The sequence below is a fragment of the Paramisgurnus dabryanus genome, chromosome 4, assembly GCF_030506205.2.
Source record: "Paramisgurnus dabryanus chromosome 4, PD_genome_1.1, whole genome shotgun sequence".
In the NCBI taxonomy this organism is placed as follows: domain Eukaryota; kingdom Metazoa; phylum Chordata; class Actinopteri; order Cypriniformes; family Cobitidae; genus Paramisgurnus; species Paramisgurnus dabryanus.
This window is the reverse complement of record NC_133340.1, coordinates 47,459,865-47,479,592: the sequence shown is the minus strand read 5'-3', so window position 1 is coordinate 47,479,592 and position 19,728 is coordinate 47,459,865. Positions and strand designations below refer to the sequence as shown.

At 37.3% G+C, this 19,728-nt stretch overlaps 1 protein-coding gene and 2 long non-coding RNA genes across 7 annotated transcripts in view; 2 read left to right on the top strand and 1 right to left on the bottom strand.

The window, feature by feature from the left end:
* chst10 (carbohydrate sulfotransferase 10) overlaps positions 1 to 19,728 on the bottom strand; it is a 149,112-nt gene that overhangs the window by 27,599 nt on the left and 101,785 nt on the right. For 4 of the 5 annotated variants that reach the window (XM_065254848.1, XM_065254851.1, XM_065254849.1 and 1 more), the window contains one exon: positions 2,002 to 2,915. The exons of the other annotated variant lie outside the window; for it this stretch is intronic. In XM_065254848.1, the coding sequence (XP_065110920.1) occupies positions 2,366 to 2,915 (550 nt within the window). In that variant the 3' untranslated portion in view covers positions 2,002 to 2,365. Of the gene's footprint in view, positions 1 to 2,001; positions 2,916 to 19,728 lie in introns of those variants that run through there. 5 annotated transcript variants of the gene reach the window in all.
* Positions 5,840 to 7,157, top strand: LOC135736096 (uncharacterized). Its single transcript, XR_010527781.2, has 3 exons — positions 5,840 to 6,452; positions 6,715 to 6,802; positions 6,910 to 7,157. It is a non-coding gene; the product is annotated as an uncharacterized lncRNA (long non-coding RNA).
* LOC135736085 (uncharacterized) lies at positions 7,234 to 8,453 on the top strand. The gene is made up of 5 exons (XR_010527768.1): positions 7,234 to 7,363; positions 7,459 to 7,525; positions 7,628 to 7,740; positions 7,842 to 7,938; positions 8,019 to 8,453. It is a non-coding gene; the product is annotated as an uncharacterized lncRNA (long non-coding RNA).

Here is a 19,728-nt window from a genome sequence, read left to right as displayed (position 1 = left end):
CAAGTCTGAAGCTTCAAGTCTCAAGTAAGTCCCAAGTTTTTTTTTTCTTGGGCAAGTCAAGTCAAGTCAAGTCGAGTCACAGGCTATGTCAAGTCAAGTCAAGTCCTGTAGTAGGTCAAGTCAAGTCCAAGTCAAGTCACCTTATTATTGTAATTTTACCTGCAGAATCTGATCTTAATAAAGATATATAGAATATAAAGATATAAAGAAATACTCATGTTCAGTAAAATACATCATGGAATTAAACAAAATTGTAATCTCTTCCGTTCGTGCGCCTACATTTAAAATAACGAACTTGAGTGTGCAAAAGACGCGATATGTAAAGCGGCCGTTATATTGTAGCATCCAGTCATTTTTCTCTCTGTGTGTGTGCAGGTGGCAAACTTAGAAAAAGTAGCCAAGTCTCGTACCGCTCAGATCAAAGGAAGTATTTTTAAAAAATAAATTAAACTTATTTTGCCTACATTTGTCCCTAACACGGTATGATGAGGGTTAATGGCTTTCTTAGCTGTTATTACATTAGCTAACTACAAACTAACTAACCAGATATTAACAAATTGACAAGCACTTACTGGGCAGAATGGCTCTTCAAATGACGGACGAAATTGGAGGTTGTTGTCTGGCTGCCCGTGATTTTAATGTTGCATGTCTTGCAACAGACTGTTCGTCTTTTGCCATCTTGTTGAAGCCGAAAGCGATGACCCTCGCTACCCCTGAGGCTGACATGTTGATATCTGTTCTGTGGTTTGTGGTGTGCGTAAGGTACGAGAGGGCATGACTGATGATAGTGTCGTGATTCAGTCATGACAACACCATTCTCAGCCTGCGCTCCAACTGGGTCAACTTTATTTTTTTAAATAGTTAATATATTTTATATTCAAACTGAAAACATGATGTGATTAACACTCAAGTCATTCAAGTCATCGTGTCTCAAGTCAAGTCAAGTCCCGAGTCTTTAACTTCCAAGTCCGAGTCAAGTCTCAAGTATTTTATTTTTTGTCAAGTCAAGTCACAAGTCAAAAAAATAGCGACTCAAGTCGACTCGAGTACAAGTCACCAAGTCACAAGTCCCCATGTCTGATGATTGGCACTGATTGTGAGGGGTTGGAGATATAGACTAACAGGTCATCAGCATATAATGAAACTTTGTGTTCTTTGATTATTCCACTATAGGCTGTTGATGCACGTAAAGAAATTGCTAAGGGTTCTATTGCTAAAGCAAATAGCAGGGGTAAAAGAGGACAACACTGTCTTGTAGAGCGATTTAATTGAAAATAACTAGAATTATTAGTGTTTGTTTGTATAGAACCTTGGGGGCGGACATATAACAGTTTAATAAGTTAAATAAAATTAGGATCAAATCCAAATTTTTCCAGAGTGGCAAAGAGGTAATCCTACTCATCCCTATCAAACGCTTTTTTGGCATCCATAGATATAAGTACTTCAGGTTGGGTGGGATTGGGATTAGGTGTGTATATAATATTTAGTAATATGAGGCGATTTCTGATAAATCCTGTTTGATCTGTGGAGATCACAGTTGGAAGAGCTTTTTCGAGACGAGTGGCTAAAACCTTGGCCAGTATTTTCTTGTCCATATCAAGAAGACTGATAGGCCTATATGAACCAGGTTCTAAAGGGTCTTTATCTACCTTGTGTATTAAAGAAATATTTGCCTGATAAAATGTCAGTGGTAAACAGCCTCTAAAAGTAATGGAGAAATTAGTTAATTGAAAGATTTATAAAATTCGGCTGTAAAACCGTCCGGACCTGTGGTCTATTGTTTTTCTATTACACTACTACATCTGCAAGTAAATAATTTCCAATGAATAAATATTACTGCTACTAATAAAGGTTGTTTATCTGGTTACTGATGTTGCACTGCTATTTTTTTAACACCACTGTATTAGTCACAAAGAAAATACACTTTATCTTGAAGGATTAGTGTAAATGTAACTGTTGTTAATCAACTTTGGAGACATCCTCAAAAACAACCAGCCAGAACAGTGTTCTTGTGTTCTTTAGCAACACAACAACAAGAACAACAACAATACACTTTGGCTTTACATTGCAACTGCAGACCAATATTTCAGACACACTTACTTAAAAGAAGTCAAAACTTTACTCCTGGAATGTCAGCAACCACTGTTCTACGGTTTATGGGTTTTAGAAATTCAAGACAAGTTGGCCTTATATGCAGAACACTGACTCTAAATACATAAATATTCCTGTGTGTACTAATTATTTGATTTAGAAAACATTTAAAAAGGACATATGTCGTTCAGGTAAACAGTATTTTTGTTGCAATTATTACTCCTTACTCCTAAATAAAACCACCAAGAGATCCATAAAAAGGAATTTCTATTTATTAGTCCAACAAGAAGTCAGGTCTTCGATAACCAAACAGGCTAAAGTCTCCCTGGTAACGAGCAAAGAGACGGCGAATATCTCGTTTGTTGATTCCAGTAAAATAGTGTTTCACCTTGGTGCGATTGTAGTGCGTTATCCCTGGTGGAATGTTTGGGTACGACACAAGATCAGCGATACCAGCAGCTTTTAGGATATATGGAGCATCACGCTCAAGAGTCTCATGGTGTCCCACCACATTATAGGAAATATCACAAGGAGCACACAGGTCAGCATATGTCACCCAATGAATAATATGGTCACCAAACTGCCTGTCCAAGTGTTGGCGACCTGTCTCATCGCCCAAGTATCGTACAAAGTCTTCAAATCGTAAACCCACACTTTCACCATCATCCCGATGACTTTTTCGGTATTTCCGGATGATGGCTGGGGCAATGTCATGTTTGTACCAGGGTTCAAATCGCGGGTTCTTCACAAACTTGTCCTTGAATGCAGATATGAGACGCTCCAACGGGTCTCTGACAATAAAGAACTTGAAGTAGGAATTTAATCTGTGAAACAAATAGAAAAACAAAGTCATAAAACCATCATTAACTGATTCTTGAAACAAGCAGCAAACATGTTGCCTGCTATTAATTTTGACATTTGCATATTTATGTATCTCTAATGTAATCATAGATGATCACTTAAATAACTTTAAAATCAAAGTTTGCCATTAGATCAAAGATAGATCAAAGACAAAATCACCACTTATCAAAATCAAATAAATGGTGTGAAGGAAGGACCCTGTCAGCAGGGACGAAAGTAACACAAAGGTGGGTCAAAAGTAACACAGTATTTCAGGCATATGACAGTGATTCTTGGGAATTTGGATAAAACAGGTTTAAATTTTGAAAAAAAAAAGTTAAATAGTTAAATTACAAAATCTGAAGTTATCATTATAGACCAAGGTCTTGGCTGTTCAGCAATTTACAACGCAACCTCCCCTGTTTGTATTTTTTTCATAAAATAGGCGTTTTTCCAGTTAATACTCGTACAACCTTTACTTTAAGCCTAAATAGAAAAGTAATTATTTTTTTATTTAATAAACTTTTTTTATTAAGAGAGACTATTACTTTAATAACTCAACAGCACTGAAGAAACATATTGTAAGCATATTCATTTAAAACAAATAAAACTCCTTCTGACGGTGGTGACAGTGGCCTCATTACAACATACAATTCCAAAATGCATAACACTCCAGTCAATGGCTTCTTGCTTAAACTTTATGTAAATATTTGGTCCAAAATCCTGACCACTGTGATGAACAAATATCAAATTATAACTTCCTAAAATACATAAAACCTGACAGAAAAGACAGAAAACCTGACGGTGATGACATCTGACGGTGGTGACAAAAACCTACTCCTTCACATGAAATAGATGAGTTGTTTACTTTAGCCATCTTGTTTCCCCTCTGTTGCTAGCTACTTCAGACCTCTTCTTAAAAATGATACATTTATTTCATAATCTAATCTAATATTTTTTATACAAAGATGACTATGTTGACATGTTATGATTGTCACAGTAGCAGTGTTCAAAAATATGAACAAATTTTAGAGAAAATAGCAAACATTCAGGAGCTTGAGTGATCTTGAAGATTGCAGTAGAGCTGAAGGTAGTGATGTTACGTCTGACACCGAAGCTTCGATGCTTGCTTCGGACTCGAAAAGTCCTCGCAATGAACAACTGTTTCGGAGCTTGTATCGTTACGTCACTAGTCACGTGAAATACGACGTCTGAAGCAAACACACTGGTTCATTTCTCTAGTGAACCACACGACATGCTTTGACAGGTTTGAAACTTGGCGGCTTTATTTTTCACGCAAGTGAAGCCAAACCATAGAAAAGCTTTCTAAACAATTTTGTGTACTCCAGGATCATCTGTTTCATGCGAGAGAATATTCTCCAAAGCTGGTGAATTTGTAAAAAAAAAAAAATCGCCCACATCACCAAATGTATAGCCTAACGTTAGGCTATATTATTAAATTTTTTAAAAATATAAACATGTATTATAATTAATATAAAATTATATTTCTGAATAAAAACCACAACATTTAATGAATACCCTGCTCCACATTATCCAAGCCCTGTCCAGTTGCCCTCTGCCACATTATAAATACATTTTTAAATGCATAAATGTCCAGTTAGTAAGTTGTAGAGTGCTGTATCCTACAGCTAAATATTCACACACAAACACATCTCAGGCTCAATGTTTTAATGAGGGTTTGAAACATGAACACAGTGTCAAAGCTCTGACAGCCAAAATGGGGCGGATACATTAGCATACTCGCATTGTCAGCTTTGTTGCATTACATTTACTTCACCAGCAGATGGTAGTGTGCATTTTCTGTTTGAATGAAGCTTCGAGTAATGAACCATTTTCGGCACAATTGTATCGGAAAGCAATAATGCTTCGAAACGCTTCATTTGGCCATCACTAGCTGAAGGTTTGAAAATGGGGTCCTCGGGAATGCAGTTGACCCTGTAGTTGTCTGATTTTATTGCTTTTTATAAATATCTGACAGTGGTGACGAATATGTGGGACACATTGAGAGCAATCACAAAATAATAGTAAATATTGTTCAAAACTCACTGTTTGTAGTTTTTAATACATATTACAATGTGCTCTTTCATGCGGTTAATATATTATTCAATTCAATTACTACTTTTGGCTTTTTTAATCAAGTTGAAATGATTATCTCTTAACCGAGGACAGCTGATTTTGTAGGCAATGGGCCAGCATATAATCATTAAATTAATAAAAAATAAAAATAAACCTATAAAAGAACCTTACATATGTGCAAAGGACCCCCTGATTATAACTTTGATTCTTTTTCTTCTAGAAAATGTTATTAATTTCCAACAGAACTAGCACTTTTCTTAGTGGGAAATGTTTTTGCCAAAGTTTAAAGAATCAGTGATGGATGATCACATCACAGGGCTCGCAAATTTTTTTAATCCCTGATAGCCCTTCGGGCAGGCACTCTTTCATTTTTGGTAGCCCGAAATGAATTCAAGTAGCCCAAATAAAAAATACACTGTTTAATGTAGAATATTGTTGATAAATCCTGGATTTCCATGTAAGCCAACTTATTTCTGCCTATCCCCAGCTAACAATTTGGTACCCAAAACGGTCCCCTAACATTAGTTTTTGGTTTCTAGAATGTTATTTTCCAAGGATTTTGTTTAATAGCAAGGAATGTTTTCTTAAAGAAAATAAACATTCCCCTAATGTTATTTTTAGGTTATTTTAACGTTCCCCTAACGTTAGAATAATTGAATGTTATATTACTGAATGTTATATTATATGAATGTATTATAACACAGGTTATTTTATATTTAATTTAATATAATAAAATACCTCAACACATATTTAGATAACATGGTATTTTATCAAATATATAAACAACCAGTGACTTTAACACAATATACACTGTCAGAAATAGGGGTACAGTAGGGGTCCATTTCTGTCCCCCAAGGTACAATCAACACAAAAGTACCCCATAGGGCTCATTATTGGACCTCAAGGTACATGTATGTACCTTTTTGAGGGTCAAAAAGGTACATATTTGTTCCCAAGCATTAAAAGGTACATATTTGTACCATTTCTTTTAAAGGATAAGGTACCATGTTAAGAGACCGCCTCTTGCCATTTTTTTTTATTTGTTGTTCTAGACAACTGCTGTAAATCTGGTCAGTAACGTAAATAACTATTGTGTCAATTTTTGTTTCCTTTAGTTGAAAACATGGGTATTGAAGTAGTATTAGTTTTCTTCTGTTCATTGACAGTGTGTTTAATTTTAAATTTAAATTTTAATGAAAAAAAGTTAATTTCACTTAATAAAAACTGTGATATGAACTCAAAAACTGCAATTGATTAACCATTATTTAAACTGAATAAATACTGAATAACTGAATCCCTCACACACACCGAAAAAAAACCTGCGCTTTTATTTTGACACGCGCCCATCCCCCCACATCTCACGGTCGGAGTCAGTTTCACAGAGCAGCGCAGGAGGACGACAAACACATAAAGAACATTAACAGGTTAGCACTGGAAACTCATTTATCATCTTTAAAACATTTTTAAACTTTAAAAATGTGTTGTTTGTCGTGGCTCTTCATTTTAATACTGATTCGGTTACGGTTATTTGTGTAAAGTTGTATACGACGAGTCAACGCGATATTGACACAGCACTATTGTCTCAGACTCCACAGACTCATTTTTATGAGCAGGTTAATGTGCATTAAGTACACCACAGTTATGTAAGTGGAGAAATAATTCATATTTATGTGTGTTTTCTCACAGTTTAGTTTGAATCTCTCTCAGTCAGTCAGGGGGAGATTAACTGACAGACTGTATAACGTTACACGTCTTACCAAGAAACCTTTTTAGGGTAACGTTACCACATTTATTAATTTATTTATTATGTTGTTTGAGTACACCACAGTTCTGTAAGTGGAAAATTAATTTATATTTATGTGTTTACGTTTCCTGTGGAAGTTTGAATCTCTCAGTCAGGGGGGAGATTGACTGTCAATCTGTACACTGTCTACTCGCCACCAAACAGTCAGTTACACAGAAACCTTTTAAAGGTAACTTTACCACATTTATTTATTTATTATGTTGCGTGAGTACGCCACAGTTATGTAAGTGAAAAATAATTCATATTTATGTGTTTCTCTCTCAGTAAATCTGACTGTCTGTCTGTCTGTCTGTCTGCTCTCAACCAAACAGTCATTCAAGACCTTTTAAAGGTAACATTACCACGTTCATTCATTCATTTATTATGTTGTTTGAGTACACCACAGTTCTGTTAAGTGAAAAATTAATTAATATTTATGTGTTTACGTTTCCTGTGGAAGTTTGAATCTCTCAGTCAGGGGGGAGATTGACTGTCAATCTGTACACTGTCTACTCGCCACCAAACAGTCAGTTACACAGAAACCTTTTAAAGGTAACTTTACCACATTTATTTATTTATTATGTTGCGTGAGTACGCCACAGTTATGTAAGTGAAAAATAATTCATATTTATGTGTTTCTCTCTCAGTAAATCTGACTGTCTGTCTGTCTGTCTGTCTGCTCTCAACCAAACAGTCATTCAAGACCTTTTAAAGGTAACATTACCACGTTCATTCATTCATTTATTATGTTGTTTGAGTACACCACAGTTCTGTTAAGTGAAAAATTAATTAATATTTATGTGTGTTTTCTAACAGTTTAGTGCAAATGTTTCCTGCGCAAGTTTGAATCTCTCTCAGTCAGGAGGGAGATTGACTGACAGACTGTCTACTCGCCACCAAACAGTAATCTACACAGAATCCTTTTAAAGGTAACGTTACCACATTTATTAATTTATTTGTTATGTTGTGTGAGTACACCACAGTTATGTAAGTGGAAAATTAATTCATATTTATGTGTGTTTTCTCACAGTTTAGCACAAACGTTTCCCGCGCAAGTTTGGATCTTTACCATTGAGGGTGGCTGACTGTTCTCGACCAACCATCATTCACACGCAAAAACTTTAAAGGTACCACATTTATTTATGTTGTGAGTATATTACAGTTCTGTCAGTGGAAAATGTATTCATATTTTTGTGTTTTCTCACAGATAAGTATGAACGTGCCCAGGGCAGTTTTCGATCTTTACCATTAAGGAGGCTGACTGACAATCCTCTACCACCCGTCATTAACACAACAAAAACTAAAGAAATGTTACTCCATATGGACCTATTCATTTACTCATTATGCTGTGAGTACACCAAAGTTTTATCAGAGAAAAAATTTATATTTGTGTGTTTCTCACTGCTTGGCAAGGACAGATGTGGCCCTGTTAAAAATGTTTAAATGTCGTTTGGTTTAAGGAACAGCACACTGATTTTGTTTTAAAATATTCCTGTTTGGACAGTCTGTTAAAGTCATAAAGGAATACTTGATATATTTCATAAGTAAAGTGTAAATGTAATATTAGTTTTTAATGTTGTGAATTTGGACTGAACAGCACACTTCTGTTTTATATCTAAGCCTTTTGTAAAATAAATGATTGTTCAATAAACTGTGTCTTTTATCTTTTCTGTTATCATTTTTTATACTAATGTTTAAAATGTATCTTTACGCTAAACGATTGGCTAAACCAACACAAATATATTGAGTCATATGCACTTATAATTTAAAGTTTACAGTACTTAGATTGAGATATACTGTATGTATAAGTTTTAAAACCATAATCAATGAGTGTACCCTGTCAAGCCAATTTTGTACCCTTTTTGAAGGGTCCATATTAGTACTGTTAAATAAAGGTACAAAATTGTCACCAGAGGTACAAAACTGGTCTCTTAAGGTACAAATCACAAGGGTACAAATTTGTACCCTCTGCCAAGGGTACAAAAACTGTACCCTTGAGGGTACAGCCCCAGTGACAAGCCATTGTATCCCTAAAGGTACAATTATGTCCTTTCTTTTCTGAGAGTGTAGAAGACTTAAAACAGATATTTATTAAAAAGGAATAAACATTTAATTCCCTTTAGGTTAACAGATCTTACCATACCAGTTTATTTTCGCTAGAATAATGTTAGACTCTGAGGTAAAACGAAATGACAAACACACATTCTATTCGCTTTAGGTAAACGTAATATCTTACCACTGCTGTTTAGTCACCTATCAAAATCTTCTAACATCATATTCTCTTAAAGGAATAGTTTACTCATTTTCAATATTAAAATATGTTATTACCTTAACTAAGAAGAGTTGATACATCCCTCTATCATCTTAGTGCGTGCACGTAAGCGCTGGAGCGCGCTGCTACACTTCGATAGCATTTAGCTTAGCCCCATTCATTCAATGGTACCACTCAGAAATAAAGTTAGAAGTGACCAAACACTTCAACGTTGATGTACGCCATACAATATAGTTCCTCTTTTAAATCCGCTTAGAAAAGCGCTACGTTTTATTTTGTACCACCAAACTTGCTCGTATAACTACTCGTCTTAAATAGGAAAAACGTTGATGTGTTTGGTCACTTCTAACTTTATTTCTGAGTGGTACCATTGAATGAATGGGGCTAAGCTAAATGCTATCGAAGTGTAGCAGCGCGCTCCAGCGCTTACGTGCACGCACTAAGATGATAGAGGGATGTATCAACTCTTCTTAGTTAAGGTAATAACATATTTTAATATTGAAAATGAGTAGACTATTCCTTTAATAGCGTAGACGTGTCAAATCGATCGGAAATCACTCTAATCTATTTTCCTTCTCATATATTTAAGTTACTACCTGAAGAAAGAAAAAAGAAACGCTAAAACAATGTTAGTCTATGGAGTAATTTTTTTTTAATGACTTGAGTTCACGCTGAGCACAAGAGCAGGCAGGTGCTTGTGAAGAGCAAAGCCGGTGTTGTGTCGAACTCAGTTCCCCCTATGTTTCCCTTTAGTGTAATGCTTTTATAGCGTTTTCATCACGTTACATTTAGAAAGATTAAAGATTTGAATTGGTTATACTAAAAAGGCATAATATCATGTATTTTATAATACAATTTATTAAATATTTCATACATTTGACAGTTTTCTATTAGGGTATTTCTTTTAAAATATAGCCTGTCTTTTTCTTTTTTTTCCTTTACTGGTTGTTTTAAAAATGTAACGTTTGCATACATAATTAAATAAATATTATACATATAATATGATTCATACTGTAAAAATAATTGACTTACCATTAAGAACAATACAGATACATTACAGAAATGCACACATATACATCTCTGTAGCCATTAAAACTTTAAATATATAAATAATAAAACCTATAACGTGATAAAAACGCCATAAAAACACTACACTGAAGAGAAAAATAGGGGGAACATAGGGGGAACAGACTTCGACACAACACAGGGTCGCGCGCATTTCAGAAGTGCACATTAAAGGATGGGTTTATTTATGCTTTCACTTCATTTCCTGACAGTTTCACTTGTTACGTGAGGATAATGACTGACAAGAGGACACCGCAATACGTACAATACAATTACCTAACTAAATCTGAGACAAAGCAAAAACATTAAAATATTATTTCCTACCCAAGATGGCCCGACGGGCAGGGCAAAGATACATTTTGGTAGCCCGACAGGAATTCACAATAGCCCCGGGACGTCAGCTGCATTTGGCTTTTAGCTGCATTTGGCGTTTATTAAATATGATCAGTGTACTGGATTATTTCACGTGCACACCCTATCGTGTCTCACTGTCTGTTACCAGACCTGTTAAAGAAGATGGAGATGTGGCTTTTCTCAGACTGTCTCTGACATGGCAGCTTTTCAGTATGTTGTTACTAAAGCATCTTTCAGAGAAAAGGCTCCTGTTGTCTGGCTTGACAGTGAGTTGTTTAATTTAAACTTTTTCCCATAGCTCAATTGGTAGAGCATTACATTACTAGAAAAAAAATCATTGTTTTCGATCTCAGGGAACACACATACTTAAAAAAGTCACTGTAAGTCACTTTGGATAAAAGCATCTGCCTAACGTGTACATGTAAATGGGTGTGTGTTTATTCTAAGTAAGGGATCATGTAGAGGCAGCTGGTAGTTATCGGGAAATAAGCCCCGACAGTGTGATCAGGACCCGACGCGAAACGCTTATTACACGGCTACTTGCCACATAAGAAAAAAACTGGACATGAATTTGAAACATTTTATTGGCATATTTGTTTTAAATTAACATCTTTATCCTTCCGCGAAACTTTGCACAGATGCATAAAATTATTGTAATAGCCTAACTTATTAAGATTATCTGCTTCATACTTGTCTGTCTTCATTTTTTTCTCTTTTAGACAGTCTTTGAGAAGTTTTAATGTCCATTCTGTATTTTTGTGTGTGTTGGCTTCGTAGCTGCCATGCTCTATTTTGTCAAGTTCAGCTGTGTCTTGTCGTTGTTCGTTCTTCTATCCACTGTTTAAATGTTTTGTTTTTTCCGTACATGTTAAAATTAATGTCAAAATTTTCCATTCTTAATTGTGGTTGTCCAGTTTCTGTCACAAGATGGCGCCAAACAGTAATCTTTGTTGGTGCGGAGGGATTTAAAACATACAAGTAGTACGGCTATGCGTTATTACTTTGGAGCGGTTATTATTTGAAAAGAACGAACCTGCAAATGTCTCAACTGACCAATCAGAATCAAGCATTCCAGAGAGCCGTGTAATAAATTCATATAAAGTGTCCCTAGATTTAGACTATACATATATTTACTTTCTTAAAATAGGTGTTGTCAACTGGAACACATTCTCCATGATGTAGAGATGTATTTACAGACTGTCCACCAGGTCGAGTTGGAGGAAGGGTGTCCCAGGGACGAATTGTTAATCTATTCTGCATCAGTAAAGCAGTGGTGGCGTGGCACTGACCTTAAACTATTTCAAATCAAACTGTGACAAAAGCTTTACCCTGACCTGAATCTAAAATGTTATTTTCATTAATTTCACATTGATTTTGATATTTGACATGATTTTACTCAGTCAACCCCACACACCCAGCGAACAGTTTCTTTGAAATTTTGCCCACTGTCGGTGCTACAGAGCACTAAACACTAGAACGGAAGGACACAAGAACATTGTTTTCCTCAGGCTCTATTGAACCTACACAATTAAAGCACCAATAACTTTCACACCTGTCAATAAAGCTGATTCTTATTCAATATATATATATATATATATATATATATATATATATATATATATATATATATATATATATATATATATATATATATTATTTATATATATTCACAGAATGTTATTTACATTATGTAGGATGAGTTTATGTAGAAAACAGTAAATCACAGAAAGATGACCAAAGCTGGGTTTTCACTAAGCTTGTGTTTAGGCCTAATGTTGATTATTTAAATGTTTTTATATTTGTGGTCACCGATCATAGTGAATTGAATAAGCTGTGGGGGGAAAGTGAAATAGATAAATAACCTAAATAAATGACAAGTTCTTTTTGTTTCCATTTAACAGAAAAGTCAAAATAACTCCAATACAACACTCAAATAAATGATTAATTAAAATATTGCATGTATCATTGCTAATATACCTTATCTTCTTGTTTAAAGATGATTGTTTAATGCTGGCTGTGTACACCACATGTTAAGATAATACATTACACAATGTTAAAAAATGTAATATGAGTTTACAATAGCCTACTCATCCAAAACAATCAGCTTTTAAGCATAAATCATGTGAAAATAAGTGCACTTATATTGTCTTAATGTTAGAATAGCTCTGCAGCCCTACAACGAGATGTTCAAAAAGGTTTAAAGGCTAAGATGCTTTTTTGTAATCCTTCACTAGATGCAGGGATTTTTGGTAACTTAAATGTAAATCATTGTCATTGTCTCCGGCTGGGGGGCCAATATAGTTTGCACTATGCCACTGGGCAATGGTCTAGCTTCAGCGCCAGAATGAGCCTTCTTGCCTTAATAAATGCACACGGTGATGAGAGCCAGTAAAGTGTTAAAGGTAGAGCAGAAGATTTTCTTTTTCTGATTGGATCATTTAGACCATTGGTCATCCCAGTTGTCAATCATTCTGATGATATGTTGATGTAAGCCAACGCACGTGCTCGTCCCTAGGTTCGCTTTCTGCACATGCGCACTTTCAGGTGTATATGTGTGGTGGTCTATGGTTTCAGCCATTCATTGTAGCTCGCATTCTCACTGTGTTTTTTCAAAATGCCAGAGGGTCGCAAGAGAAAAAGTGTCTACAAATTGTATGACAAGAAGAGAAAGGCCTCTGAAGAAAGAAACAAAAACAGAGTGTTTTTGGGAGACTATTTCACATGCTGGCGTGTGCTAAAAGCACAGATTGGGCTTCCCTCGTGAAGTTTCTACTCGACAGGTAAAGTTTGGCATGCTATTTGGAGAAATCCATTTAAAATCACTGCTAGTAAAAGTTGATGTAAGCTATGATTAGCCCTGGCACAAGTCACGAACCGCACAGACACGGTAAACATGCCGACAACAACTTGTAAACGGAGCAAAGAGAAGAACTAGGCTCCTGCATGCTCTCTCGTGCACGTGTTTAATAGGCGTTCTCTCTCAGGAGGAGGTAGAGTGTTAAGCATGTGCATTTTTTTTTTTTAAAGTGGAGGGGCGGTTCTTTTAAAAAATTTGGGAAAATCTTCCGCTATACCTTTAACACAATGTTGACAATCTTTCAATTTGTTTCCTCTGTTCTTCAGAGTTCTCAATGTTAACAACCTTTACATTCTGTAACAGGCTTAGTCCTGTTATGTTTTTTAGGAAAATACTACTACACACCACTAGGGTGCTCTAGTGTCTACTTGTATTTATCCCAGGTGGTGGTAGAGCGATTCAGATTTGTGGGTCAGAGGCAGCATGGCTTACATGCTCTGCTACTACAAACTGTTGTGAGTCCTGATTGGGAAACTTTGGGGTTAAAGCTCAAAGTGTGTCGTATTTCCTTTTTCTTCCTTTATTCTATGCATTTAGTTTTGTATGAATTTGTGTTTTCTTTTGGTGATTCATTGTTTATTTTAAGCTTATATCTTCAGTTGTAGAAGGACTCTTTATTTCCACTAGTATAACTGTAGATGCAAATATAAAAAAGGGGGTCTTCTTTAAATAGCCCTTTTATTCACTTTGGCTTGTGGATCTAGGATTGCCAACTGCCAACTGACGTCTCGCGTCCCGTTTTTTGACTGCGGCGCTGATCTTCCCAGTACTGATACAACAGGCTCGCACGACTTAATGTGCCATCACAAGAACCGAGCAGCAGATAACATCAAAATCACGTGAGAGCGATTTGTGAATTCATACAGAGGAGTCTGCTTTTGAAATGTTCTCGCGGCACTATGATGTCATCCAAAAAAAACTACAGCTTACAGAATCTATATTATTTTTAGTTTGTAACGGGTAAGATTAACATGAAGAGGATAACGTTTTTTATACTGCAGAAGTGAAGTAGTCACAAGTGTTATGTTTAAGACCGATATTAAAGGTAATGGTTCTATTAATAAACTATAAAACTATTAATAAACCTGTTGCCAAGGCATAAGAGTAATAAATTAATATTTAATTAGGAGATTAGCTATCATTTTATAAAATGGCTTAAATACACTGTATACACAAAACCATATCCTCACTGCTGCAGCAGGCCATCCTTTGTTCCGTATTTAAGAGTGAGAAAGTTGGCAACCCTATGTGGATCTCTGGGGCTACTGAACAATAATTATAAGGAAATGAGTTTTTCTTTATGGGTTAATTGCATGATGAAATTCTACCAATTGGTTCGGGTTTAATTAAGATATTCAGCATTACATGGCTGCCTTCCTCATCATTGGACTTTAGATAAGACTTTCATATTAATTTCATATCATCCTCAGCAGAGTAAGTTTGTTACGACTGTAACCTCCATTCCGTGAGGGTGGAACGAGACGTGTCGATGAAGTGACACTAGGGGTTCGACCTTGGAAGACCAATCACTCTGATTCTCTATGTAATGGGCCAATGAGTATTAGCAAATGAAATACAAATAAAATGTACATACAGTACCGTGACTCAGCTTGGAGATCCACGTATAAAACAGAGTCTGGTAGGCGATTTCATTAAAAACCAGCTGGTCAGCGGAAGGTACGCTTTGTGGCATGAGGAACACAACATCTCGTTCCCTCCCTCAGAGAATGGAGGTTACAGTCGTAACCAAGGCGTTCCCCTTCTATCACTCACTCAAGGTTGTGTCGATGAAGTGACACTAGGGGTTCCCTATGTAAGACGCCGCAATGCTGAGCAAGCCATCACTTAGGCCACAGAGAAGCTAACAAGCAATGCGTGCCAGGGAACTTTGCATAGGTCAATAACCATCCACGGCACAGGGAAAGTGAACCGTACCAAAGGGATGGAAAAAAGGTTTCCACAAAAGCATGGCATACGATGCCAGCCTGACACTGGGAGGACTCGGAGAGACATGCAGAGAACACACCTACCAAGTGTAAAACATTTCCAAAAAGAAATGGAAATAAACTCAGAGCCAAAGCTACACCGCGTGGAGCTACCATGGCATATACCATGGCATAACCCGCCCAGGGAAGACCCAAGGTTTACTAAAAGAAACCAAATAGGGAAATATAAATCAGGATTGAAAGAGAACTGAACTAAGTCTGTGAGATAAGAGAGACATACAAAATGTGCAGAGCAGTGGGCCTCCAGGAACAGAGTTGAGAACCACTGTCAGAAGAGATCGCCAGAAAAAGGTCTGCTCTCTGCAAGCTGACCTAAAGCAGTGATTCCCAACCGGGGGTGTTTCCAGGGGGTACGCGCAAAGATTTAGATTTTGCTTTGATCTCATTTACTTTTAATAAAAATGTCTCTCGTTTGTCCAATCATTGACCCAAGATTGATTTTTGTAGTCATTGTAAAAAGGACTATTTTAAATGGAATTTTAATCTTATCATTAAAATTATTAGCCGTCGTGAGTAAACTCGCTGCATGCTCCGACAACGCTATAGCGTTGTCCAACTCAATTCGTTCCTTCGTCTGTCTGTGTGTGTGCATGTTTAAGTGCACTCAAAAGTGCATACATGGAAAGACGCGTTTCAAAAAGCAAGCAAACAATCTTTCTGTTCTTGACAGGACTAGAAAGGTTCTCAAAATATCACAGAATACTTTTTCTAATAAAACATTTCTTTAAGTTGTATGCAAATAAACGACATGGCATAAATTTTCCTTGTCTTAATTCATGTATAATGCTGAAAGAAATGTAGGCATGTCAGAATTACAGTTATGTCGCTTACATAGCCTTTTTTTATGTTTGATGAAGATAGAGACTTAAGGAAAATTATCTAGACTAATAATTTAAGTTTAATGTCCTGATGATCAGCCTACTTATTTGTATGTCCCACAGCTGACATGGAACGTTATTAACCGGTTCAGGAACTTTTTTTGTTCTAACCGGTTACGGAACGTAAATTTTAGGGTTAAACTGGAAACCGGGAACGTTAAAATACTGTTTCTATTCCGAACGAACCAATTGGGAAAACAATTTGGTTCAAAGCCCTGGTCAAAATTGCCATTTTGTAGGCCTGAGCAAAAATTTGCCGTTTTTTGGATGTGTCTTATAAAATGCAAATGAGCTGATAAAATGCAAACACTGATCGCAATGATGGTGGTTTATTGAAATAAACATGCTTCATCAGTCAGTGCTTTTTACTTTAATGTTTAAAAATTAATTAATTAATTACTATTACTAATTATATGACTTTAAAACACAAATTTAGTTTAGTTTTGATGAAGGGGTACTGATAGGGCTGTGGGGGTACTTAGAGCTAAAAAGGTTGGGAACCACTGACCTAGAGAACAAATAATACCCACATTCACCACTAAGGAGGAATTAATGGGAGAAGATTTGTGCAACTAATAAGTGCACAATCCAAGCCCACAGAAATTGACAGAGTTAGGTGTTCGGAGCAGACACGGCCCGAGACAACACTATTAATACCTTCAGATTGTAAAATCTTGCGAAGGCGTTAGGAGTAGCCCAACTTGCAACTCTGCAGATGTCTGAAAGAGGGACAGTAGACAGTGCCCAGGAGGAACCTACACTCCTAATAGAATAAGCCCATACCCCCAGTGGACAGGGCACATTCTGGGAACGATATGCCAAAGAGATGGCATCAACGATCCGCGAGCGAGTCCCTGTTTAGAGATATCCTTCCCTTTCTGCTGACCTCCAAAACAGACAAAGAGCTGGTCAGAAATTGTAAAATTCTGAATACGGTCCAAGTAGATGCGAAGTACATGTACCGAAAACAGCAAGAGTTAGGTCATTACTAGGAAGGGCCTATAGGTTTACTACCTGATCTTGAAAGGGAGTGGTAGGAAACTTGGGCACATGGCTGGACTTGGGTCCCGACGCGCCCCCCTTTTTTCCTTCTCATACACATATTATCATGACCAGCAGACTGGAATTCAAATCAACCTTTAATGTTCAAGCCTTTAACAAAACAAACAACTGAAACAATAAACTTTTAATATATAAATAGGTTATATAAATATGCATTAAATGAAAAACACAATAATAAATTAAAAGAACTCAAACATGTACACAGCCAGTAGCTACCCCTATTGTAGTAGCGACGGTGAATTCACTTCGGCAAGTTTACTTTTCTCCAACTCGATCTTCTTCTCCAGGCTAAAGGCGTGCATGCAACGGCATCAGGTCTGCCCCCGCCCCTCTCCATGATGCACTTTGCACGCAGCAGCCAGACTTTCTTTATGGTAATCAGCAGCAAAGATTAATAATTTTTTTTCACTGAGCGAACAAGATTAAGCCCAGTGTCCGACCCAACCAGAGTCATTTGCTTATATTTTTTACCCGAACCCGCGGGTCTCTTTAGGTTTGTCAGGCCGACCCGACCCGTTGAGAACTCTATTCAAGATAATGTGAGAGGGATCTGGTCCGTGTTAGAGGCACCCATTGGTGGCAGAGAAGCTAGATAAAGGCTGTCTTCTGAGAGAGGGCATGAAGCTCGACTGATACCAAGGCTCAAAGGGAGACTTCTGAGGTCCAAAAGGACATCAGTAAGGTCCGAAGAGGGAACAAGGCTAGACCTAGAAGACTAAAACCTCCTAATGCCTCTGAGGAATTTGACAATCAGGTCGTGCTTCCCTACAGATTACCCGTCCAGTAACACGTGGTTAGCCAAAATGGCAGCCATGTATACCTTCGGGGTAAAGGGAGACAAAGACTGTCCAACCTCTCTAGATAAAGGTAAGCACAAGACACCAGACATCTCTGTGGGTCCTCAGCATGGGAGGAACACCAGGTCACGAAAAGACGTCAATTCAGGTCATAGAATAAAGGGGGCTTAACTTGTTTGACTCTGTGGACCCTGTACCGGGTCCAAAATTATCTTATTATGACTTAATATAAAATATCCCTTTAATTTTAAATGGTCTGTCATGGACCCAGTACCACATATGAGATACTGTTTGAAAGCTTAGAATCTCTTATTTCTGCAGATATGCATTATTTTGAGATATGTTTTACTGTAAGGAAATTATTTAGACTTAATTTACCCTATCACCCCCCCCACATTTTTTATATGATTTAATATTCACATATTTCATATTTTTCAAGTATGACAAACATGGGCAAGTCTTATATCAAATAAAAGCTCTCATTCTCAGGAATAAGGTTACATCATTATTTTTGCTCTTTTTCATCACATATGAAAGCATTGAGGCAATCCAGAGATTGCAGACCCAAAGCACACAGCGCCTCAGCCCGTGCTTGAGGCATCAATAAGACCATAACGCGTCTGCAGACCCGCTTGAGGGATCACGGTCCACAAGAAGCTGAGGTCTGCCGCGGACTGATAAAACGGCAGCACGTAGTAGATTCGGTCATGAGGCCATCTCATATGCACAACTTATGAGGTACAACCATCACCGAGGATGCCATATGACCCAGAAGCTCTAGGAAGCTTCAGTATGGCCGGTACATGCTGCTCCAACAACCGTGTCATTATGAAGACCTAATCCAATTATGTCCCGAGAAAAGAAATGCTCTGAACAGGAGAGAGCTAGCTCTTTTCCCAGTTGACCCGAAACCTCAAGCGGTGAATGTACTAAAGCACTAAGTCCCAGTAAACACAACTGTTCTTAAGAACGGCCTAAAATAGCCAGTTGTCAAGACAGCTGGGTATACAAATACAGTCCTCCCAAAGTGGAAAGGGCAGCTTTGATTATAAGCCCACCCCTCGAATACAGGCCGCAGGACAGATCTGTGTTGAGGGAGAACGAAGTACTGGTCCTTCAGGTCTAATTCCTGTATTTCTGTAAGAACATTCTGAACATAAGCCTAGAAAAGCTATGTTGAGAATACACAAAACCAGGAATGGTCATAACCCCCCCCCCCTTTATAACCATCACAAAGTACAGGTTGAAAAACCACCGCTTCATGTTGACCATAAACAGGCTATATGCCCAGGCACACCCTTCCAAAAAAGGCATCGATCTTTACCCGCAGCCCGGGACTCTCTCCACAGGGGAGAAAAAGAGCCGAGCCGAATGGTCCCAAAGTCACTCCAAAACGATGTTGAGGGGTTGAAGGGATAATGGAATTTGGGGCCCGGGGGGGTTCAGAATTGTGGACTATACCCAATAGGCTATGGGACCACCCACCCCCTTCAGCATCAAAATAGGAGAAAAGTCACTGCTACGTGATGCACCAGTGAGAACAGAGGTGTGCGGGACAGAACATACTGTGTCCAAGCACAATGGTGGTCCAAACCCAATGGGCTATGGGGCCACCCTTCACCCTAA